General features: G+C 37.1%; 1 protein-coding gene across 15 annotated transcripts in view; it reads right to left on the reverse strand.

The window, feature by feature from the left end:
• Positions 1-27094, reverse strand: part of PARD3 (par-3 family cell polarity regulator) — a 442615-nt gene that overhangs the window by 230187 nt on the left and 185334 nt on the right. For 11 of the 15 annotated variants that reach the window (XR_005952971.1, XM_041408613.1, XM_041408601.1 and 8 more), the window contains exon 5: positions 19064-19195. The exons of the other annotated variants lie outside the window; for them this stretch is intronic. Coding sequence is in view for 10 of the 11 variants with exons in the window: in XM_041408613.1 (XP_041264547.1) it covers positions 19064-19195 (132 nt within the window). In the remaining variant the exon portion in view is untranslated. The remainder of the gene's footprint in view (positions 1-19063; positions 19196-27094) is intronic. 15 annotated transcript variants of the gene reach the window in all.

Raw genomic sequence — 27094 nt, forward strand, 5'->3', positions numbered from 1 at the left:
AGGGCAGTGCAAGGACAATACCGATCTACCAGTACCCACTAGATGGGAAATAGAAAATTATCTGCTTTATCATTACAGGACTAGAAGAGTGGACCTTGGAGACAAGGTAAAGGCCATGATGTCTTATATTAAAGCTGATTTACTATAAAGGCAAAACCAATTTAGAAAAAAAATTAGAAAATTCTGTGACAAAGGCTCAAAGGCTCCTCACTGAAATTAATAAAGCTCATGGCGTTCTCATAAGATTATATTATTTGAAGAAAAAAACAGGGAGAAACAAAACAGATTAGTTCAAAACCTACAAATTTTCATTTATTAGAATTAGCAGGTTACTGACTCTTCTTTTTTGTGGTCTATCTTCATCTATTTACAGGCTCAGAATGATTCCTTAGTATTAATACTTGGAATCTTTTAGCAGTTTGATTAACATAAAAAAATAAAAAAATAAAAAAAAGCTTCAATCTCTTGCACACATGTATTCCAAACAGTGGAAGAGTAAGTTAAAAACAAAGTGATGAAAATTGCCAGTAAAATACAACTTAGGTTTAAAACAATCTTTTAAAACATTATCAATGAGTTTTGTGAGACTTCACTATATTACACTGGTGGACCGAGAATCCTGGTGACTGAAGAAATTGAAACACAAACAAAAGCAAGATAAAGAATTCTGGAAAATGCAATCTAGCCTAAGCTTGAAAGGGAAGAATCTTGAGAAAAGCAGCATCTCTCAAAACCAAAAACCAATAAACCACCAAAAAAACCCAACCAAAATAACCATACATTAAATAATTAGTCTGTGATAATACTGAGGTATATTTAATACATCTGGTTTTAACTGCAGCATGAAATAATTTTGCATCAAATTTAGCTCTAAAAGTAATTTCAAATAGCAATTCCCTTTAGTCTTTTGCCCTCCTGGGGTAGTATGGATGAATATTAATGTAATAAGTATTTCTTTATACTGCAGATGAATAAAACAAAAGAAAATGGGCAACAGTATGACATCAAATATTAATGAAGAAAATTAGTCAAAAAGCATAAATAGCGGTGAAAACAACAGATTACTGGAAAGATTACATTACTTCTCTGTCTTATTTACCAGCTCCACAACAACACTGGAGAAATAGACATGGAGTGGGCCAATGATGCAATATATAGGCAGCTAACCCACAGTACCATTGTATGGAAAAATACTATATTTTATTTGTTTGAAACTAATTTCTGGTCTGCCTGACCTACACATAGCACAGAGTTTGAAATGCCTGAAGTGGAGAAGACAACTCCATTTCCACTTGTTTGTTTCTTTGGATATGACTAGAAAATATTTGTCTTTATGGTGGGAAAAAACATGGAGGAAGAAAGGATTTAGAAACCCAGCAAATTTCCAGAGTGTAAAGTATGCAACCTGTGGATGTGGAGGGGAACAGAGACAACAACGCTCATCCACTGTTAGCCTGGCCATACAAGAAGGACAGACAGAGAGGGGACTTCTGCTGACTTGCAGCAAGGATGAAGGAACATCTCTCCAGCTTTACGAGAAAAAAACCTGCATCTTCCCACCCACCACAGACCACTGTGAACATCAGGCAGAGCAAGGCACAGATGCACACACAAGAACCACCCATCCAGTGGTGCATGTGCTGCAGCAAACAGAGTTAAACATGGGAAAGTTGGAAGCTTTTTTGTCTATGCAGTTCAGGTAATCTAAATTGTAGCTGAGTACAAGAGAGCTTCCTGCCAAAATGAGGTAGTAAAGAAGAACAAAGGATGTATTTATATACCTGCTTTTCTCTATGAGAAAATGCTGTAAGAAATACACAAATATCGAGCTGTTATATTGTACACAGGTAAAAAAGAAGGATTAAATGCTGGATAGGGAAAAAGATAAGACCAGAACTTCCATGTGGCACAAATCCATGTAGCTGGAAGAAAGAAGGTAAAATGAGGCTAAATACAGGAAAAAATCCTTAATGGAGTGATATATCAGATTTCTAAAGTCTCCCAAGGGAAGAAGCAGAATCCCCACTGCTCAACACATGTAAAAGCAGCATGGACAAAGAACTACAAGATAGGCTACAGGGAATAACTCAATACATAGCAAGAGGATGGCTCAGATGACCTAATAATATAACAGGATTTAAAATGAGTAGATAATTCTATTATCATTAACCACATTCACAGTAGTACAAGCTAAAACACTGTTGCTATGGCAATCAATCCTTATGCATCATTGCAGAAAATGACTGAGATACAAGGGATGGAAATGAATTGAACCAGCCCTTCCCATTCTCAATTAATTCAACACACCAGTCAGCTGGGAAACCACCTAAGACGAAAGTTTACATCGAGCTTCCCACAAGCCTTTTAAAATATACAGTAAAGTACAGCTGAGTGTCTGGCATTCAAATGTAGGTTATCCTTAGATTTACACAGTTAGTTAAAATTCAAGGTAAGAGCAAGGCTCCAGTTCAGAGGGGATGCTGCTGGAAGCAGATGGATTGCTCTCATCATTGCATTTGGAATACTTAATACTACTTGAATTCTCTCAGCCCAAAGTAAACTGACACTATAGAAAGACCAATGCATGCATGGTTTTGCTCTCATGGTATTACAGCTCCATCTCATGAGAATATGAGAAAACTTGCTTTTCATGTAAAGGCAAGAAAAAAGATAGCAGAGGTGACTGGCACTTTCTAACAGACCATAGTACTGAAAGCATCCTGCTTCTTATTCTTACTTTATACTCACAACTGGAAACACACAAATTTTTAAGAGTCAAGACACAGAATAACAAATAATCAGAAGTCTCTTGATTACATATTATCAACTCTAAATCAACTCCATGTTTTTACAGAGTAGTAAAAATATGCACATCTCTCAGTACACTGGGAAATGGATACCAGTTTTGCTCACTCAGCTTTTCTCTTTACTTACAGTAACAGAATCTTTGTCAGGAAATCAGGAATTTAAACTTCACAGTAATAAAATCCTTAGAGCTGGAGGAAATTTTGGAATCCAAATTTGCAAACATGTAATTGAAATAATTTCTATTGCCACTCAAATACAGACTGAATCTCTACTAGTAAATGTGGAAAATACCACTATGTTTTTTAATGACAACTGATAATTAAAAATAAGCACTGACAGTCCTCCTCTGCTGAAACAAAAAAAAAAAAAGTTTACAGCAAGACACAACAAGAATTGTGTAGGAATGAAAGCTCAAATACCTAGAGGGAAAACCACCATGCCCTTCCAGTTTTGGAACACAGTAAAAGGTGGTTACAGTGTTTTTAGGAAAAGCTAGAGGCATATGCAGACAGAAGAGAAGACATCTGATTCTCCTCCTTGGAAATTCACAGCAACACTTCCTTTCAACAAAAAGTTTCTCAGGTGAACAAAGTATTACTTTTTTTGGTCTTGTGATAATCTACAGTATTGCTAATAATGCAAAGCAGCCCACACAAAGAGAGGGGGCACTATAGATAACAGGAGCCACATATTCAAAAAGGAATGTGTTTCTACCTGCTAATGCTGGTATTTTAATGTAATCCTTACTCAGTGTTTTGTGCAGCTACACAAAGTATTCATTAGAAACCAAGATGGGAGAAAATATCAAAAGGGAAGCAAGTTCATATTCTGGTTTGAAAATTAACTAAGAGCAAGCAAGTACACCAGGAGGTAAATAGGTAAATACAAACTCTAAAATCCTCAGTTACAAATATTTGAAAGAGGCTAAAAAGAAACTAGCATGCTTTTAAAAAGCCACTAAATTTCCACTTAAGGAATGTATTATATTTTAAATGAGAAACAAAATACATAAGTCAAGAAAAAGATCAGAACAGAGCAGCGGTGGAGTTTTCAATATTCACAAATGCATACAGAAGCAAAACATTTGATAAATGTGCTATACAGTTATCCTTGCACATTAAACATTTATTTACACAGTGTAATCTTTTGTAAAAAAATTATCAGGGATAATCAGAGAAAATGACTCAAGTGCTGTCAGAACATTCTTGAAATGCTGGAACATGCCTGAATTTGTGAGACATTTATTGAACTGATGAAGATACATCATTTTTATTGAAAACAGCCCGTAACACACTGCATGTATATTTTGTTTCTATTCTAACGTATTTCATTAGTATTTTTCTTGGAATTTAAACAAAAACCTTCCCGCTTGTGTGAGCTTCAAGTCATTAGTGCAAGAACTTCAGCCAATGTTTCATGAGAAAATTACTGAATTATGTCTGTTTATGATTATAACACAGATTTCTCAAGAAAATTGTTCCCTCCTGGGCATTAAAAACTAAATGAGTATGAAAGACTAGAATGTGTTGAATGTGATCAAGCTAGCTTTTCCCGCCAAAATGCTTCAATTTAATCCAAAAGTAATTTTTTAAAACTTAAACAAAGTCTAATAAGTTATTTCACTTCCAAAAATGACATGCATTTACTAGGAGACTCAATATAAAGAGATCATTAAAAAAAATCAAAATGTGAAGGCCAAGAATTTTATTATGCAACTGCTGTAAATAATTTCTTTTTTTTTTAAATATAAGTTCATGCATGACTCAAAAAGAGCATGTGTGAGAAAGAGAAAGCAATCCCAGTGCAACTGAGAAATTAAACTGAAAAATTAAAGCGAGGAGCCAAAAAACAGACACACAGATGGTAAAAACTGGCAAAAATTAAACGTAAAAATCATGCTCTTAAGTACCAACAGATGCAGTGACTTTAAAATATTACTCCTTGAGGATACACAAAGACAATAAGCCCAGATTGTGATTCCTGGGCCAGTCTACTGCTGTGCTACAGTCCCAAAGTACACTGTACAGTATGGGGAAAAAATGATGTGTCAGGGACAGTGATATCTGCTCTGCCAGTCTACTAAAACAGAAGTTAAACTGTCCTGCACTGTGAAATTAATATCTTCAGGGAGGAAAAAAAATTAACTTTGTCACTGAGATTAGAGAGGTGACTTGCAGAATCCATTTACAGATTTATAATACTATAGAACTGAGCATGAACTGGTTATTTGAGCATTTCTGAAACATTCCTTCTTGAAATGATATTCAAGCTTCTTGCTCCAGATCCAAGCAGGACCATGCTTCCCAGATTCAATGTTGTTAAACACTGCCACACTAACAGCTTTGCTGACCCCCAATCTTATTAAGGGTCTCGTAGATTTTAATATCCACAATTACCTAAAAGCTATCCCAGTTTAGACTACTGGCTTTAAAACAGGGAAACAAAAATAATGCAGGATTTGAAAATCAAGAAATTGACATGTACGACCTGTATGTTCGAAGTTCAGCCTTTCCTGAAAGATCTTCTTAAAATCTAAAATTGAATAATTATTATTGCTTTAAAAACACATGATCTAAGACCAATTTTCCAGATTGTTAAATGAATTCAGTTGATGCTGGTCTGAGAGACTGAACAAACCCAGCATCTTTTGCCACCACTGTCATTTCAGGCTAGCTGTAGACATAACCATAAAGACCACTACTTTTTTGCAAAACACAGAGTCAAATTTAAAAAAAATATTATATTTATTTGCTACCTCTTCCAGTATGCAGAAGTTTACACTGGGCACTTTCTTATCTAAAACAATTACTGACGCTATCAAGATAAGCACAAAATATAAAGAAAATTACTGAAAACTCAGCAACACGAATGTCTAAAAAAATTACATTAAAAAGCTTTATTGAAAGTTCTAGAAGCTATATACAGACACATGTAAACACAGAGATGCTCATATATATGTATATATATGCATGTCATCAGTGACAACACTTTAAAATAGTGTTCCTAAAAATGTGCAGTTAATGAATTGCTCTGTATTTCTAGTATGCAAGCAAGTATGGGCCTGTACTTCATTTAACTCCAGTGTTTATATTGATGAGCAGTAACAAAGCTGAACTATAAAAATGAACGTGAAGGTTTGCTGTGTTCTAACTGGCAAACAAGGATAGCATCACAAATCAAATGAACTTTATCTCTGCAGAGTCTCCTGGCTGAGATGACCCAGAGAGGTTCCACTTCTCACCAGAACACCCAGCTAGAGCCAGCCCCAGCAGCTGCAGTTTGCTCTGCTGAAACAGCCCCAGGGGCGGTTTCGAAGTGACTCCCACCACCCAGAACAGTCTCAGCTGCACTCAGCAGAGCCAAGCACTGCTCTGGTTTCACCCAAGGTTTCTGAGCTTTGGCTTTGGAGTAAGACAAGTCAAAGCGTGCCTGACACCAACGTGCTCAAAGCCCCAGGGGCCGCCATGGGAGGGCACAACTCCTGAGCTGTGCCTGCTTTTATTTGACGTGCACAAAGTGTCTCAAACTCGAGAAGCCATAAAATTAAACAGTCATTAAGGAGCTCTGTTGCAATGGTGTAGGTAGATATGTGGGTTCACACTGACTATAATATATCAACTTTTTTTTTTCCCCACATATTTTCCAGCCTACATCCCAGTATTTTCTGCTGTCCTCTGACACACCAGTATGGAGCTGAAGTGCCTCCTACCCAATCTTCAGTTTTTCAGTAAGACTGACATTTGTTAATTTACAGAAAAAAACTGCCAAAGTCCTTGAATTACATTAATTTCACCTACCCATAAAGCTACAATACACAGTACCCTACTGAAATATCATATCATGTCTTTTGCATAGAGAACAGTTTTAAGGACCTTCAAGTCACCAGAAAAACTCATCACTTCTGATGAGAGGATGAGTTAAAAGAGCTTTCATGAGGAGAAAGCTATTTATAGTGCTAAAGTGTAACTACAAGGAAGAACTACTGATAGGCTTGCTTTATGAAGTCTGTGCTTTGTTGTAACAATTATTGCCTAGAAAACCGAGATAAATAAAAATAACATGATGGGATACTCAATGCAACTTTCGATAATTTTAAACAGAGATGCTCACAGATACGGCTGCTTTCTTTTGGGACATTTAATTTAGTCTGTGCTTTGGATAAATGACTGGAAATTATAAGCATTCATGAGTTCCTACACATTGGGAAAGTAAAGATTTTTGAAGACAAATGAGGGTACCGCAAAAGGAAGAGGAAATTAAGATTTGAAACAAAGTGACTGAACACTGGCTTCCTGCCTAGTATTTTGAAGAAATAGTAAGAGAACCAGAGGTTTTGATCATACTGGGTACCTCACTCCTTATGTGTTTATTGCATAGTCTGTGAAAATGCCTGCAGCACACAAAATAAAGCGTAATTTTTTCCCCTCCCATTTTAGAAATAATTTTATATGTATACTGCCCTGATTTTTAAACTGTGAAAACAAGCAATATTTTCAATGGCAAATTAAAATAATAGCCAACTGATTTTTCTCAAATTCATAAATAGTCAACACTTGGCTGGAAAAAGCAGCCTAAAAAATTTCAATCCAAATGAAGTTGAAGTAACCACATGCAGATGGCATGAAAGTAATACCTTAATATGGAATCTGGGCAACAATTCTTATTCTTAAAATATCACATTCAAGAGATCAAAATTACAAGTAGTATGATGTTTTTGAAAAGTAAAACCTTTACAACAGTTTATTACAGAAAATCTTTTGTTCATCCAATCAGTTTTGATTGTTTTTTCATGGAAACATTAGTTGTGCTGTATTTGCTTTAATTCTGTGTATTCTGAGTATGGAACCTCCCTCATCAAGAGTAACTGCATCAGTTACACATTGGTGTTCTTTCTTTGGCACAGGGATTCAGCAAAAAACTTCACTGGTACCACAAAGCAGCTGGCAGTTAGTTCTTGGGTCTTTTGAAAATATTTTAAATTATTTATTAAATTAGATCAAATAAAAGTATTTACAAAGAACAGAGGTATCTTTGGTTTTTTCTGTGACATATATACAAGTAATATATACATTATATATATATACATACATATATACATACATATATATATATATAAAATATACATCTTTGTATAGCCCCATTTCCTAACCAACTTAGTTGCTGTTGTCCCTGCTCACCCCTTCCCTGGCCCTGGATAAGAAGTTGACCATTTCATATGCAACTCCAAGTACTTTCAAGATCAATTTAGAATGGACTTATTTTCAAATCAGTCATTGAATGAACTAGTAGGGCTGGCCTATTATCTTCTGTTCTCACCCAGTTAAACTGAGGAAATAAATTAAAATCTTATGGTATCTCACATCAACCAGGTCATATTACGTAATTCTGTTCACTCAGTTGCTGCACTCTCTAAATCATGCTGTGTCGCTTCATGAGAATCATGACATTCTCAAAGTATCCTATAAATTACAGTAACCACTTAATACAGCCAGAGACTACTACCTTCAATAATGAAATGCTCATACTTAAGCAATAAAATCAAGATTAAATTTAAAACCCAAAATAAAACAAAAACCCAGACAAATTACTTCCACATAACTCAATTATTAAATCTAAGTTACACAGTATCGTTCCCATTTACAGCAAAGTGCAACCATGTCACTAAAATGACCTGTCCACACAGGATTTTAAAGAGCAAGGACCTTTCCTATTTCCATTAATGGAAGATAAAATAACTATCACTTCCACAACAGAAAGGATAAACTTGGTCCTTTTCTGAAAGCACCTTCCTCACAATTAGTGAAAAAAAACATCATAGAAAGAAAATATATGAAAATCATCCTGTTATTATTCAATAAATTAAAGATATGTTTCCCATTCATATAAAATCTTTCTTTTTCCTTTGCCCAAAATAACGACTTGGTCTTTATTTCTGTTCTGCTTGGAGTTAACTGACAGGCACATCTCAGCAGTGATTGACCTGAACCTTTCCAAAAAACTCTACGGAGAACCCAAGAGGTCTCACATCCATGTTCCAGTCGAGAAAAGTTTCTTTTAGCACAGGAAGTGCTTTCATTTTAGTGTAGGAAGCACTAAAACTTCCATTACAAATTAATAATATAAATGCTATTTTAAAATAAGTAACATAAGCCATTTAGAAGAAAAATTGTATCAGGAAGAAAATTAGAGCATTAAAAAAATAAATAAAGGCACTTATTTTTCTATTTAAGGTCAATAAAATTCTACAGCATGAATTAGGTTAACTAAAAATTAGGCTAATGTGAAGCTTAAGCTAAGACCAGTCTGGCTTCTAATGCAGACTTATAAAAGCTTGGTTTGACAGCAAAACCAAGCAAATTGTGGATCTTGGGTTTTCATATAAATTGAAAGGAATAAGAAAATAATTCTTTGAAGGTGACAGAGCACTAGAAAAGGCTGCCCAGAGGGTTTGTGGAGTTTCCTTCCCCAGAGAGATTCAAAACCTGCCTGGATATGATCATGTGCAGCCTGCTCTAGGTGAACCTGCTTTAGCAGATGATTGACTACATGCTCTACAGAGGTTCCTTCCAAGCCCAATCATTCTGTGGTTCAGTGAAAAAAACCCAAACCTACAGCATCTGGGATAACCTTCTGATTTTGAATGGTCTCTTTCTGATAGAACATAAAAAAAAACCCCAGATTAAGATTGCACAAAATAAAAGAGGAAAGGGATTTACAGAATGAAGTGTAGAGATGGCACCTCTTTCCTTCCGTGGAATTGGCTCCTGCCCCATAACAACTTGCATTACAAACCATTAAGCACATACATAGGATGATGAAGGTAGAGAAAGGTAGAGCAGAGAAAATAAGAATAAAAAATGAAAGGGGAAAAAAGGTAAAATATCAATACCATGTACTACCAGTACCACCTTCTGAAACAAAAATGCATAATTTCTTTTTAAGCCTCAAAGACACAAGTAATCACATATTTACACTTTGGTTAAAAGGCTAGAATGCAGAACAAGCATAATGTGAATTTTAAATTAAGAATACTTTACAAGGAAGGGCAAGGAAGAATCCTCTATAGACACAATTAACAGAATTGCTTTAATACACTTAAAAGTTTTAACCTTTGTGGTCTTTGAAGTGAACAGTGGAACTGCATCTATTTCAGGTTTGCACAGAAGGGCTGTACAGCCCTGAAAAGTTTTACAGTGCCGTAAACTAATTAAATAAATTATCTTAATTTGGGTAGATCTATTTTCATTAGCTGTATTACCCACTGAGGGAATGAGGACAAATTTTAATTTTACTAATGTATTTCAGTTGTGTACTACTGTGGCACTCTGTAATTGAGGCTCCTGCCCAGTGCTGCTCGCTCGGCCATCTCGGGGCCACATCTCCCCTCTTTCCCAGGCAGCAAGGGTTGTGCAGGGGGAAGCTGAGACCATCACCACCCCAAGCTGGCCTGAACAGGACTAACTCCTGCCACATTCCCATCCGGACTGCTGAAGACACAGCACAGTAGCACCAGCAAGCACATTGTGAAAACAGAGAGCATTTGTGTTATAAACAAGTCGTGGAGATATATTATATACACCTGGAGAAGAAAGTAAATATAAGAGAAGATAAACCTTTTTCACAGCATGAAGAAAGAAAACAAAGAAGAAAAAAAACACTGGACACATCCTTTGACAAAAAGCTTTTCCAGGGCCAGTAATGGGTTTTCAGATGTCATTATTTGACCTGCTGCCATGGACAGACAGAAGTCTAAAAAGAAAGAGATAATATTGTTCCACAAAATATTTAAGAAACAGTCAAAAAACTAACAGCAATAATTAATTGAGAGCTTCCTACAGGATCTCTCTGCAATTTTAGAGAGTATTATTTATACTGCTGGTATGGTACATTCATTACCATAAATTACCATAACAACAGGATTATTTAAACAGCTTGGTCCAAAAGGGCAGAAAAATAGCAGTCTATGGTTACTAGCAAGTCAGAAAACACTTTTCATGTGTGACAACACTTTCCAAAAAGTTTCAGCAAAACAGAGTGGGTATTACAGCAGACAGTAGCAGAGATAGAGCTGCGCTATCTCACTCCAAGCAGTGCTTGTCAGGCTGCACCTGCAGAACTCTGTCGAGTCCTGGCTGCCAGTCCACGAAAGACAAGGATGCACTGGAGAAGGTTCAGAGGAGGCCCATGAAGGTGATTAAAGGGTTGGAAAGCATGAACTGTGAAGAAGGACTGAGGAAGTTAAGTCTTTTCTCCCTGGAGGTGGCTCAGGGGGACCTCACCACATTATTTGAGTACTTAAACAGCAGCTACAGAGAGGACAGAGGCTTTCTGTTCACAAAGAGAGCACGCAAAGAGAAGACAAGGGGCTACAGGTACAAGTTGCTTCAGGCAAGATTTCATCTTCATACCAGAAAGATTTGGTGGCGGTAGTTTTTTTGTTTGGTTTAGTTCAGTTTTTTTGGGGGTGTTTTGTTATAATCAGAACAATCAATTACTGGAAGAACCTCCCCAAGAACATGATACATTCCCCACCACTGGAGGTGGTCAAGACAGGACTGGACAGGGTACCAGGCAGTCTCACCTAGGCTCTCCTGCCCACAAAAGGTAGGACCAGGTGACCAGGTATCTTCCAATATACACTGTAGATTCTTTAAATTTCAGAGCAGTCTGTCATCTGCCTGCTCATACTTAAACATCTTTGAGAGTGAGACTGTTTGAGTGTGAGGATATACACACCTGAATGAGACACGTCTTTTTCTGTGATAATTAAAAAACATGAGTATTTTTGTTAAATTGCCATTTCTGCCTATGCTTTGGCTTTTTTTTTTTTTTTAATGTGGACACATATGGAGTTACATTCTGCCACTGAATTCATATCTACACAGCAGCATATAACTGAATGTAGACTACAGCCTCACCTATTTAATACACAGTATGAAATGACATATTATTTTTGAAAGGAGAACAAGATAGATGCCAGCATGAAACAGTGTTTATAGAAGCATCACCACTACAGCTGTCCCCAAGCAATAAAGCTGTTTATTCCAACCTCCTACCTCATATAAACTGAAATCCTCAGCACTGAAAAACAACTTCAAATCTGTTCATGACTCCAAGACAAATAAGAAAAGTCTTTTCTCTCCAATATATGCAATTATGGTCATGTCCAGAACTGGCCATTTTCTATGAAAGTGCACGGACTTACAAATTCCACATTAATATTTTCTTGACACTAATGCATACTGCATTGGTTGTATCTTGAAATTTGATTCTATCTCTGTACATACTGATGCATTCAGCATAAAAATAAGTCTTTCTCTTTAAGGCTTCTTTGTTTCTATGGTTATACACAAACATTCAGAGAATATTCAACAAATATCTGTATTAACATATTCACATCTAAGGTTTGTACAGGAAATCGCATATGTTCTTTTGAGTTCAGGAGACATAAAAACTCTTCTATGGGTGTAGGAATACAAAACAAAAATTAGAAAAAAGATCAAGATAGGACTTAAAAATCAATTTGATAAGAAATATGGAGATTATAATCAGATTTAGAAATCTGGATCTGAATCAAGTCAGATCCAAAGTCAGATTTATACCTGGAACAGACCTGTGATTCTGATTCTCAACACAGAAAAACATGGTAAAAATTTTGACCTTAGAAGCAGAAACCATAAATACAGAAACAGAGAACTTACATGCTCATCATAAGAGCTTGTTTCCCCTTCCCTGCCCCTTTTTAAGCATTCTAACATGTAACAGAACCAGCTCCAGCAATTCCCAGACTGGGATGTGGCTGTGGGACCCGGGCCCATCCAGCCTGGCAGTGACAGCTGAGCTCATGCACGCCTCAGCTTGGTGCAGATCCACACTCCAGTGGTAAACAACAGGAGTTTGGACATGTTTTTTAAGTACTCACATTATAATTACTGAAATACAGGTTTCTCATTCTGGAGCTCACTACACATAGCATTTTTTCCCATCTAATAAAAGCAACAGAGGGAAAACACTGAAACAAATCTAGATAATAATTACTTAATTGTGGTCCCACACAGATCAGTGATACCCCAACACCACAAAAGTCTTATGGGAAGTCAAACTCTGTTAGAAACTGTGCATGAATTCTGACCATAGTACATTTACAAAACATATAGGAGTGATTAGCCAAAAGTAGAAAAAAATAAGGAAAACATCATTATTTAGTATGAGCTCCAAGATGGCAGGGTGCTCTTCTGGCAGTCATTCAGGGCATTTGGCTGCCTCAGACCACTGCCCTTACCAAGTTGTAATTGTCCCTCCTCATGCTGAGAGAAGGCTGAGAAGCCAGCACTTGATAGCTTACATTTCATCTGAGCATTTGAGCTCCTATGCTGAAATAGTTCTCGCTTTGCCAATATAAAGAAATAAAGGGAGCACTCAGTACCTAATTACCTGTAGCAGCACCAGCTAAGAGAAAATATTCTTTGGCCAAAACAAGCTTTCCATCATCTTCACAGGACAAAATCCAGAAGAAATAACTGCTGTAGCTGTCGGAGTGTTGACAGCCCTGTCAGAGTGAAGCCAGTGTGATCACAGGGCCAAGAACCCATCTCAGGTAGTAAAAAAACCTTTATGTGCAAGTGGGTATGGGACCGGGGGTGTTTTGAACTCCTGCAGGGGCACCTTGAGGTCTTCCAACCAACTCTTTAATTAACACAAACCTTAAGTAAATCCTCCACCAGCACACTGGTCACTTCTACATGCCCCTGGTTACAACTATGCCAAATTACTCAATATTAAATCATGTGCCAAGCCAGAAACAAGCAAACACATGACATTTTGGTTACATTTACTCCTCCCATGATCAGCCTCAGTGTTCTTGCTTAGTTTTACAAATGCTGGGCAGCCTGGTGGTTACACACACAAACACACACACATTCCCTGCATTTCACACGGGACCTCCACTGACGACCCCCCAAAAAGACAGCTCTCTGCACTAGAGCTCTGAACACTTGCATTTCTCTTTTTTTTGTGATAGATATCCTTTACAGAGAGTATGATAAGCTTTAAAACTATCTTTGTATTTTGCAATGTGTGTGCTGCCATGGTTCCATGTTCATTAAGGTTGTTATCACAAGAGACTAATTATGAAGCGCATGGTCCTTGGAGAGAGAAGAAAGCAATAGACTCTATCCTGGCATTTTACAGAGTAATGGATAACCAGTTAAAAAGGATTCCTCTAACAGAAGCCTAGCTATTCCTTCTTTCCAATCTTAAAGCCCAACTCCTTAAAATGACAATAATGACTGCAGTTTCAACCTCTACATGTGAGGAGTTTGAGATAAGAGCCTCCATCCCTGAGCCTCCCCCCTCTTCAAGCCACAAACAGAATTCACAGACTGCAGTTACTTCCACTGCAGTTACAGTCACAATAGAAGATAAAACCTGGGGGAAAAAAAGCCAAAATACACCTGTCAGACAAGGAGAAGCACAAAAGAGGTACACTAGTGAAAACAAAAACACATACATTTGCCATAACACTATGAAACATTTAGAAATAAATAAAAAAAAAAAGAGCTGCATTGCTGCCTTCTTTTTTAAAGCATGAAATAAAAATAGGATTTTTGTTGTTACACAAAAATTTGACAAACCCACATTAAATTAGTAGTTTAAATTCTCCAGCCTACTTCTAAAGCTTTGATTATTTTTTTTTTCAACTGACAGTGCTGAAGCACATTAATTTATAGTATCCAAATGTTTGAAGAGAGCGTATTCAACCGTATTAAAAGCAGGCCTTATTTTGCTGAAAATACAAGCTGAAGGCAGGTACTTTACAGCTGGAGAGACAAGACCCATATGCTACTGCCACGTCTGATCCTGCTGCAGCAGGAACCAGAGAAACTGTACCAGATTACTATGGACAGATGTCATGAACAAAAATAACTTAGGGAAGTGTTCCATACAGCACATTTCTGCTCAAGAAGACAGCAGTAGTAACCAGCTTCTCTTGCCATTTCAGAATGCATTTGAGTTGCTCTAGTCTGGCTTTTGCTGGATATCAGAAAGCTACAGGACACTTAGGAATCAGACATGTTCTTCAGTAATAACTATGAAATTTTACTCCATCTCCTACTTTGTTTTAATGCACCAATAAATATAGATATACACTAAATACATGAATGTAAAAAAATACATATACATGTATGTATATAGAATTACATATAGTTTTAACTACACTAAACTTGTTGTATTTGCAAATCTGATCAACTGCTTCATACTTAAGTGAGGCTGTTTTATGATTTCCTCTCCTGCTGTCCCCGCACCCATTCCCAACCAGCTGAGCAAGGAATAGTCTCTTGTTTGCTGTCAGCTCCAATATTTGACTAATAAAATAAAAATGACCATGTGAGAGAAAGTTTCTGTGTACCTAAACTTAAGGAATTGGTGAAAACTTTAACTCTTTCACGCATTCCCTTTCATGTCTCCCTGCTATGAAACAGCATGAGGCCATATTTGATCAGGGCCCAAGCAAGTCTTGAGGTGAGCTGAGGGAAGAAAGAGTTCTCAAATAAAAGTGACATTACCACATATATGAATAAATTTCAGAGAAAATAAGATTTTTCAACTATTCTTTAAAGTTTGGTTGCTGTGGGGAAAAGGAAGGTGTTGCGGAGGTCAAGGCAAAGAATAAAAATCACCTTTTTCTTTTTTAATATATTTCAGAATAAAATTAAAGATTGCACTTTTTTTTCTCCTAGTACTTGACAATCTGTAAAAAAGAATTAATTGAGTGAAAGAATAAAAAATACAATCATAGAATCACAGAATGGTTTGGGCTGAAAGGGACTTTAAAGATCACCTATAGCTCCAACTCTCTGCCATGGACAGGGACACCTTTCAATAGACCAGGTTGCTCAGAGCCCCATCCAGCCTGGCCTTGATGGGATGGGGCATCCACAACTTAGAGCAACTGGTTTCAGTGCCTCACTGCCCTCCCAATGAAAAATTTCTTTCTTATATCCAATCTAAATCTACTCTCTGTCAGTTTAAAGCCATACCCCCTTGTCCTATCACTACATGCTCTTGTAAAAAGTCCCTTAAAAATCCTTACCTTTCTGAAAGTATTCTTAAACTGAATTTGCATTTTTGGCTCCATAATGGTGAAATTATTCTTTAGTACAGAGTTTCACATAACTTATCTCATGGGCTTGAGAAATACCAGAAGTTACTGAGAAACACATGGATCATTTGTCCTGTGGACAACCAGAGGGCTCTGGAACTAAATGAGAGCAATTGCTAGGCAGATATAGCTAACCAGCATGTACAAACAGAAGACCTTAAAGGACTTGTAAACCAAACAATCTTTGCCGTTTATTTGATGTATCACTCTGATTTACTAGAGTCCAAGTAAAACTCCACAAATACAAGCAAAAGCAATTATTGCCAGAAAATTTTAACAGGCTTCATACATTCCTCCATTTTTAGGGGCAAAAATCTAGAAAAGTTTACAGAACTACTTCTCCAACACCTATTTGAACATATCTAACTCTATGCCCTTATTAATCCAGCTATAGTGGCTTATAATAGTTTCCCAGAAATAATGTCCCTTGTTCCATCTTCAGAATGAGCTGTGATGCTCATTCTGAATTACAGTTTGCTCATAGAATTACAGTTTGCTCCCGACTGATGCTTATAGAAACGAGGTGTTGTCCGTGCAAAAATAATTGTACTTCTTTGGCACATCACACTTTCAAAAGTAATTCCAGTGAATATTCATTTATGCTAGAAGGTGACAAAGATCATCCTGGAATTCTTTCTTGCCTCATATTCAAAAGAAAGAGATGAGGCCAGCTTTGAGAGAGGTAATTTGAGACCAGACAGAAGAGCCTTCATCCAACAAAAAGTCTCTGGAGTGTGCAAGATGAACTCAATGTTTTCTTCTCTGAAGAGCCATAAAGGCACATTAGGGCAGGACTATTAATACCCCTGGTATCTGTAATGGGTTCTGCCCTACAGGTTTCTTGGCACTGTTGCTGCCTCACCCTTGGTGCCAGACCTGCTGTCTGCTACTCTTTATGCACATCCTGACGGGGCGCACAGAGCACTCCAGCCCCCCCCCGCTCTGCCAAGCACACAGGAACACAACTGGAAGTTGCTAAATTAATTGATTATGCCAGATTGCAACATTGTTGCTTGAGCTTCCCCTTCTCAAAGCCAAGGTTTAACCAGTGGGAAACAACATTCCACAGTGGATACTGAAGAAGATATTAAAAATGCCAAAAGGTGTGGAAGAAATCTCTGTCTGAAGCTACTCAATCCCCTACCACGGCCTTCCCTTCTTCCCTATAGTGCATCCCACTCATCCCACAGACTTACTTCTCCTGTATGTTTCAGTCTAATTATCCTGCTATATGAAACTGCAAAAGGATCCTGATCTTCCAAGTACATGCAGAATCATTAACATATTCAAAGAATAACCGTCTCTCTTAATAAATAACCACCACTACAAAAAAAAAAAAAAAAAAAAAAAAAAAAAAAAAAAGGCAGAGAACTTGCTCTAAAGAAACATCATATTTACAATTTCAAACTGCAAACAGTTAACTCTGCTAACAAATATGCTTCCAGTCTACCATCACTGGCAAATTATTTACCTAATATGTGAACAAATTGAACTAGTTAAGCTGTTCAGAGACTAAAACCAACACAAAGCTTAATATGAAACATCATATATTAAAATTTCATGTACCCAACATTTTACAAGATGATCACTATTAAGATTTCTAATCCAACTTCTTTTGCTGAGACAACAGTTTCATTAACTGCCATAGCGCGAATCTAACGATGCATGGAAATCTGCCTCGACAACATCAAACAAGCAGAACCGACACAGGAGCTGCCGGCAAATCTGGGCACTGACTTTCCCTTTCAACACAGGCTGACAGAGACAGCAGCTCACTGCATCCAACCTAATGCTGTATCTTCTTGGAGGAAAACAGCAATGGAAGGAATGCTGGCATTAAATGTGCAGAGGAAAGAATAGAAAGACCAAAGACAGAATTCTTCTCATAGAACATATTAATTAATTTGCAGATAATTACAAGGCATAAAAATAGTTAGTAACTCACATTTGGGAGGAGGCTGAGGGGTTTTTTTAATACTCTGTGATATTATTTAAGCTCCTTTTAAACTAAGAATGGGCTTGGATAAAGAATGTTTGGAGTATGCTATGATTTGGCAATGCAGAACTTCAAATATCAGTAAGGGATATGTGGGTGCAGATCAGCCTCAGGACACCAGGGACTGGATTATAAACCTTCCCCTCCATTCACATGGTACAGTGTAACAAAGCCTGGGCTGTGTCAAATAGCAAATTTCATTTTGAAGATCTTCTGTATAAAGCAAATTCTGGGTTTATGTGCTTTTGCTGTAAAATAGAAAATGTGTACATTTTTGTTCACTGCAAAAATTCAGTATTTTCATGGCACATTGCAGAAAGAAAAAAAAAATGAGGCAATAATGATACATAGGCACTACCCTACATATGAGCTTGCTGTTGTATTTCCAATTTCCATATTAAAGATGCATTTTCTGTATATATCTGAAGACACTTCTTTGAAAATTTCAGGCATATACAAAGACATGAAGTGACTGCTAGGTAATTTGAATTTCAGACCTTTAAACCTCTCTGACTACCAGCTTATTAGCATATTAAGAAATAAATTAATTAATTAAAAACAACCACAAATTGGAACTACTAGGTGTCTCAAAAAATACTAAGATAAAAAGTACTATAAATATACACTAAACAAATAGTCTTAATTTATAATTAATTTATTATTATTAATTAATTTATAATTAATATGTTTTATGGTGTTAAAAATAACAAGCATCCAAAAGTGCCGTGCCAAAACTGACCCACATTTGGCTATTATGTAGTATCACTGTTGGATTTCAATGGCAGAGTATTTATCAAAATAATACTAATTAAAATAACCCTGTTGGTATCAGTTGTGAAGAACAACACCACTCCATATACCATAGGAATGTATTTATGAGCTCAAAACTGAAATTATTTTCAGGTGTCCATTTCAGTCTTAATCCAGGTTTTTCTGAAGCAGAAGGAATCCCATAGAAATGTAGCCAGCATACTGCTGGTGCTTCTATCATGGTTAAAGAGCCTATGTCAGGTAAGAATACACTTCTTTGTAATAGCTTGGAGTAGCATAAAGATTAGATTAATAAAGTAATATATATATATGCACATATATATTACCTGTTCTTGCCTCTCCAGCCACTTGTCCACCATGGGATGACTGGCACTTAACGATGAACGAGCATTGTCTCTCTGAAACTGGTTAGACCAGCTACTAGTATCTCGTGGTAGGCTTCTGTAGTTTTCATCTTTCTAGTTTAAAAGAAACAAAAAAGTGTCTTATAAAAAACAACCAGTCCTTGCACATTAACAATGCAGCTGGTTATTAAATCAATACAAAAGGAAGACTGGACCCAAGGACAACGCGATGGGCAAGAGCTCCCGTTCCTTAATGCCAGGGACGCCCAAATAAAGCCTTGGTGGAGTTGTAGATCTTCCACCCACTCATGCTTCCCTTCCTCTTTTTCCAACCTCAAACCTCTAGTGCACAGATTCCCAAGTACATACTCAGCAAGGCTTTCAGAGCATCACTCCTCAGTTCATTCTCACTGAGAGCAAATGCACCAAATGAGTGCACTCAGTGACCGCTACGGCCACTATATAATTTTCCCGAGTCTCTGTATGTAACCCATTTTATAATCAAAGCAGTCTCACTGCTCCAGGTACTGTCCTTAAAACCAGAATAGCATGCTGTAGAGTTCAAAACTTGAATTTATTATTTCACATAATAATGCTTTGCCTGGTTTGCCTGAAGGTACAAATACAGTCACATTTGTAGAACAGCAGCAGATGGAGATTGTGCTGACAGAGATACACTGATCCTACTGAGACTGATAATTTTTCTCTTTCTTTTTAATTGATGAATTTGTCTGCACATCTTTCCTACAAGCTGTACAAATTCTTCAGCTTCTAAAGGTTATTAGTCCTTACCCAGTCTGATCACTAAAAGCCAATAAAAGCACAGAGGCAGATTCTTAATGATGGGAGTTACCTTTAGCCTAAAGTCGGTGTTACTGATAGCTTACATAGCTTAGTTCCTTCCAACTGAAATAATGCATGGAGCTAAAATTCTGCTTAGTTTTTTCAAAAGAGTATTATAAATATACTATAATATATATAAGTATACTTCCTTCAGAAACAGAGTATTTTTTCCAGTCAATGTCTGTCTATTTTCATGCCAAATCAGATAATTCAGAGAGAGTATCTATTTTTAAAACAGGATTGTAGTCCTACATATTTTGCAATATTACCACTTTTAGGAATTTCAAAACCCTCTAAAATAATAAACAGCAGTGCACATTTGCAGCTAAAAGTTATTATTTTCCTTATTTATAGCACAGAGCAGATTTTTGACCCCCTCTTAAATCAATACTTCATTCCATCAGCATGAGTATTTCCTTTTCCTGTTTGCCATACTGATATTTCTTTGGCTTGGAACAGTACTAGTCCAATATTCTAGATGCAACATCAATTCCTTTACAATTGTCCTTCACAACTTTATTTCCTGTATATATATGACAGGCTTTGGTAAGTATTTCAGGTCTTGGTACAACTGTGAAAAAGAGCAGTTTTCAAAAGCTTCCCATGCAAGACCAATCTTTTCCCAGGCATACCAAACCTAAGTTTTCTTAACTGAGGAGATTGATGAGAACTTCTTTTCTTGAAAGATATTGGAGTATAAGAGAAAGTCTTCCATTTCAAGACATTGAAGCTTCAATTCATCCAACACAAGATAAGCTTGTAAAAATATGTTTGCACAGGTAACCAGCCTAACAAATAACCATCATAAATTACTTTACCCTGCCACAAATGAGCAAAAGCTTTGTGCCTTTCAGCTACTGAAAACAATCCAGTATTCCAGTTCTGGTTAACCACACAGCAAACTAGAAACTTGCTCTATGTCTTGCTTAGAAAGGTGAAGTCAGTTTTGTACAACAAATGCCATAAAAGCCAGGGAATGGTGTATACAAATTGATTTTTTCCTGTTGCTTCTCTTATTCAGTTCTTCTCTTCAGGTGACAGGGGTGGCACAGCTCCTATAAGCCAAAACAATTTCTCTTGTTCAAAGTGGTGGGCAGGTATAACAACAAAATCAGAATCTGACAAATAACAAAAAATCATTTTATGCACAAAACCACCCATACAGTTGGTGTGTGCATTATTGTCACCTAACAATAACCCACTACCTGACAGACATCACCTAGTCTGAATGAAAAGAAATTTCTTCCTATGAAACAAGATGTTTTCTGTATTTCTGTACTTTATAGAGAATTCCATTTTTTATTGATTCCTGCTTACAATGTTCAATAGAAACTTTTTTAAAAAAGACATTTTTATTTATAAAAGACCTCTCTCCACACAGCATCCATTATGCCTGCACAGAAGTGTTTAGCAAGAGCAAGAGAGAAGGAAAGATGCTCATCTAGGGATGTGTTGTTCTTCAATTATTCAATCACCAGGTCTCAGAATCACAATGAACAGTCACATTGCACAAAGTTTATATTGGAAATTTGTGCTGTAAAAAGTCTCAAGTATCACAGCACTCAATGTAAGTGAAATTACCTAAGCTAAGAGAGTTAAATTAGGCCTCTGTCTTGTGTATCTATACTAATATCAAGAATTTTGCCAAGATTTTACGCCTAGTATTATCTGTGCTGACAGAAGAGTACATTTATCCCACCTACCAAAATATTTCTGCTTGTAGACCCCTTCTGTAGAAGATTGCCTTTCTCCTGCTAAGACTTAAATCAGCTCATTTTACACAGAAGACATCCAAGTCACTCAGCAATTTTTTGTGACAGCAGAAAAAAAAGCCAGAATGGTAGAGAGATGTGGTTTCTGTAACTTTTTTTGTTTCCCAGCACTTTCACCTCTCACCTTTCTTCAGAGGCTCAAAATAGCGCTATTATCAGATTGGAATAAAATACCAGTGCTGCAATCACACACACAGTCATGCTGCTGTTAGCCAAATAGTAAAATATTAGAAGATCCACCAGCCACAGACAAGCCCTCCACTCCTTTCTTTGTCACTGCTTTCTGGCAAACAGCTCTCCCTGCACCCCACGAGTGGCAGCACTGGGACAAGCACCAAGCCAGAGGAGGAGCAGAGGCATCAGCACCCAGCACTGCCACACAACATCCTTCTCACAGACACTACACCACACAGCCTTAAGGTGCTCCTGGCTACCTGTAACCCCATATTTGCAGGGGTTTTCATTACTGCCAGAGCTAATTCAAAGTTAGCTGTGCTGACAAACTACAGAGGTACAGGTGAAAAACATCACTGCAGCTTAGACACTGGGATTTACTGAGCCAGCTGTGATGCTGCTATTTAAAATATATATTGTTTGGGGATGTTTTTCTATAAAATATTCAATTGCTAATCCAGAAAGCTGTATTTGTCTTCAGCCTGATCTAACTTTAGCACACATGCTCCTAACATCCAGCTGAAAAAGGCGTGTGTCACTTTTAGCTACAATACCATAAAGGAGAAAATTTCATGGTACAGAAGCCATCAGGGTCACCCAGGGAATTCCCATTTCTTCTGGAAATGCAGCTGTAAGCCCTCCTGGGACCAGGGCTGACATGCATCATCAGTTACAATTAAATGCCCTAATTTATTAAAAAGAAGTTTCTTTCCCAAACATCTTTGGGGACCATGGGCCGTGTCAGCTTTATCATGTTTGAAATGGAAATTGATCAATATAATACTAAAACTGCCAAGTCATAATACCACCACTACACTTAACTGCAGCATTTTGGAGTAATTTTAATGAGGACACATAATCTAACACTTTAAGATTTAGTTCAGCATGGTGTCCCTGTGGGGTTTTGCTGGAGGACTGGGTGAAAGGGGACAGGAAAAATGTAGCAATTTTGCTATACTTTTAATTTCAGATGATTTGCAATATGTAACAAGAGTCTCATCAAAGACTCTAGCTTATAGACAAAATTATGCATTAGAATGGTCTGTGTACTTCAATTACTAGCTGTCATTGCATGAACTCACTTATGACTTCAACTCGCAGTTGTACCCCTGCAAACTCCCAGCATCACAACGCAACCAGAACGTTCTCCACCCAGTGTGGTGACACTTCCATGTCTGCTAAATCATTTGGTACTTTCCAAATAGTGAAGAAACTGGGTTTTTCCTTTGTTTTACCTCCTGAATGGCTGAAGTGTGGCAAATTTTAGTTGCTTATTTAAAACAAAAGTACACTAGACAGCATTACAACAGGGGTAAAATACACTGAAGACATCTTCAATGTAATTCTATGAAAGACAATTCAAAGATGCAAACCAAGTTTTCACTTAAATTATTTCTACAGCAGTAGAAATGTGTCCCATGTGTCCTTTAGGACAGTAATTAAGAGAGATCATTTTGGGCACTGATAAATTTTTGCTATCCAGTCTTTTTCCTTGTATCCTATGCACTTTGGAAAAGGCTGCTTGTTTGTTTGGCTCTAGTTCCTTGTGGTGCCTCAGACTGAGATAGGATTTGTGATGAGAGATGAACAAAAAGATCTTCTTTAGTCTTTTGAGGTTGTAATTCCACCTGAAAGACTATGGGCAAATTCATGTCTACAAGGGTAATTATTGTTGTTGAATCACTATACAGGTTATAAAGTTGTTGTTCTTTCTTTTAATGCTCCACTATGACCATGTTAGACCCTGAACAATTTGGTGTCACTCTCAGACAGGATGCTAAATGCTGTAATTAATTACTGAAACATGCACACAGTTTATGTAACTAACTCACTCTGATGAAAACATCTGTTTATAAATGAAATAATATATGCATAGTTCCATTTTCAATGCTGTCTGATGGTCTAGCAAATAGATTCCTGGAGTTTTTTATTTGGATGAGGTTTCACGGCTTCTTTTTAACTGGATTTTAGACAAATATGGAATAAGACCAAATTGGATCCCCATTTCTAAAACAAAATCCAAAACCAAAGAAGAAGGCTGCACAAGTAATGTCTATTTTACATGGAACATACATTATATATATAAAATTAATTAATCCAAAAGATGCATTGCATGAAGAGAAATTCCATTAAAAATAAAAACCCTGCATACACAGATGTCAGATTTGGAACTGTTCTCTCTATTAACATAGCATCTTGTAACAACAATTTTTCCCAAATGTCAGTAATTTACCTCCAAACTAATTGTACCAGTCACTTCCTATAACTATCCATGTATCTCAGGAAACACACTACTGCTTGGGTGAGCCTCCTTTTATTCCCAGTGGGTTCAGTTTTCCAAGGTTACTCTTTTCCTGATGTGTACTGAAGAAGATGACCCCAGAAGCTGCAATAATGCAGAGACAGCCCAGCCATTTAGAGCAGAGAAGAAGGAATGAGTTACAGTCACCCAGTATCAGAAACCTTTGATCTGAGGCCACTCTCCAAGGAGTAAAGTAAAAGAGGACTCCTACATTAAACAATTATCACAGCTTCATCCCTTCTATCAGCTCTGACCCGGAACATGGGTCATTTCCAACTGGTAAAAACTGATTTGCAGAAGATACAAATATAATAGTCTAATAAAGAACATGCATGCCCTATCTACAGTGAAAATAGATGAAAAGAATGATCACTTCATATTTATTTGGATATTTTCAGAAGGTCTTTTCTCAGAAATTACCCTCTGCATAGCTCCATGGAAGGTATTAATGTATTATGCTTCTAGAAGAGCTCATTAGATGCCAGCAAGGAAAAAAAAATTGAAAAGCCAGTGTTCTGTTTAAGTTCTATCACCTTACGTTCAGAAATTTCCAGAGTTTGTTACTCCAATTTATATATTCCATGTTACCCTTTGACTGATAAGCAAGGCCTGACCTTAAAAAAAATCAGTAACTATGGGCTATGATAATCAGACAGTTCTCTGTGCAAGCGGTATTATATGTAAACATTCAGTGTCAAAGAACATGGGCTAAATTAAGAGTAAATTAAAAAAACACAATACTGCCCATCCAAAACATTCTGTTGATCTCTCTTATTTATGACAGAAAAATTAACAATGTCATGATCTCTGCACATTCACATGCAAAGCCAGAAGTTTCCAAACAGTGTTACTTTTTAGATGGAGGGACAGGAAAGAAGATGCTTCCTCCTTTCACTCTACTTATACATCTCCTAATAAACCCCCACAAGGGATAATGCAAAACAACTCAAATAACATACAGCAGTTTATATTCAATAATTATAATTCAGAAACTGTAACTAAAAAGACATGGCTTTCCACGGCTCCATTTTAGAGAAAAATAAATGAACCGGTTAAGTTAAAGTGTCATGAAGCTACAGTTCTGATTCCTCTACACATTATACTTAGAAAACCATTTCCCCCTCTATTGTTTTTCATTCAAGTGAATATTCTCTTTTCCTGTGCCACTTTAAAGGCATCTAAAAAGTTCTTATGTATATCCACCTGTACATGAATCTATATGGGTATCTGTTTAAATGCAATAATATAACTATACACAGTCATGACATGTTCACCAGATATTTGCTTTTGTATCCAGATTTATACATTTTAGGCCAATTTGGATTTAGAGAAAATATAATTTGTAAAGTTGTTTGTTTATTTTGAGTGTTAATGTGATGTATTTGATTCCTTGGGAGAGCCAAGAAATTAAAGAAGGAAAAAAAAGCTGCTAATTAATTAATTTCAAAGCAACCTCTGAAAATAGGATTTAACAAATAGAATGCCAATATTAAATATATCTGAGAAGCTAAGAGAAACAGGAAACAAGGGGATATAGGAAACTTCACAAAGACCTTATATTTAGATCTTGAAATGAAGAATATCTTATAAACCACCAGCAGCAGCCTTTTAAATGCCGAGTAGATGCTTTGAGTTGGCCATACCACTGAAACGCTCAATTGGCTGTCTGTATGTTTAGAAACTTGCAACTGATGTTCTGAGAGGAAGGAAGGAGGCTGGGATATGAGGTAGCCAGTCTGTCTTCTCCAGCTAATGGAACTGGTTTTCCCCTTTCTTCATTACATTGGCCAGCATGGAGAGGTGCAGGTATTTTAAGGTCAGAAGCACGAAGGCAATGTCCCAAACCCGTGGTACCCCTTCCCCAGCGGCACCCACACACCACTGCCTCCTCCATATGGAATGATATGGACCATGAGCCCCACTGGGCTCCCAGCAAAGCATCCATCACCTATCCAACTTGCCAATTCATGTCACACCTCAGCCAGAATTCCTCCCAGGGTCTGTGGAGGAGGGCCCAGAGAGGAACCAGGCTTGCAGCAGTGTTTCTCTTTTATCTGAGTTTACAGCAGCACACACACCCTAGGCTCCTTGTAGTCTCACTGGGCTTCCTCACACTGAACAGCTTCCCATCTTTCTTCATCTTATTGTTTTAGCTTTTGTCCACGTTTCATTTACTACACATGCTCAGCAGGCAGTGCTCTTTAGCACACAAGAGCTGAAGAGCTCATTTGTAAAGAGACAACAAAACTGGATGGTAGCACACAATGATCATCCCATCAGGCTGTGAAAGAAAACCAGGCTAAGTGACCTCTGTTTCAGCCTCAGCATCAGTCATAACAGAAGTGCAAAAGGTGACTACAAATTCCTGTATTTGCTGGAGCTGATTTTCCCCACTAGCCAGAGCTTAACATCTCCTCCCCAACCTTACTATTCCTTTGCACTGATTAGTTCCACATATGAGTGAATTTTATTCTGATTCTGCTTGGTTGTCTTGTCTTTATTCATTGCTAGATGAGATAAGTGAAATTTAAAATGCAACAAATTGAGGAAAAAATGATGAAATATTCACTGTTTAAAACTTGCAGATTCATGTCTGTTCATGAACACTGTTGGCAAGCATAGCCTGCAACCTGAATTGTACTTTAAACTTCTTTTTCTTGCTAGCTACACATTCAGCCAAAATCCAAACATGTTTTGCACCAATACATAACCTTAATAACCAGAAAGCAAGACAGACAAATATTTTAATCTGCAAAAGCTCTTGAATGACAAGTGTATATGGTTGCATGGTAGTAGGTTGCAACTAAATAGATAAAAGCAGGTCAAAACACAGATCCAGCAATTACCAAGGAAAATATATGTGCTTCTAACCTTTGGAAATGAAAAAAAAAAATCCACTAAACCTGAACATCTAACTGTTGG

The sequence above is a fragment of the Onychostruthus taczanowskii genome, unplaced genomic scaffold (genome assembly GCF_017590055.1).
Source record: "Onychostruthus taczanowskii isolate IOZ18803 unplaced genomic scaffold, ASM1759005v1 scaffold3, whole genome shotgun sequence".
Lineage (NCBI taxonomy): Eukaryota > Metazoa > Chordata > Aves > Passeriformes > Passeridae > Onychostruthus > Onychostruthus taczanowskii.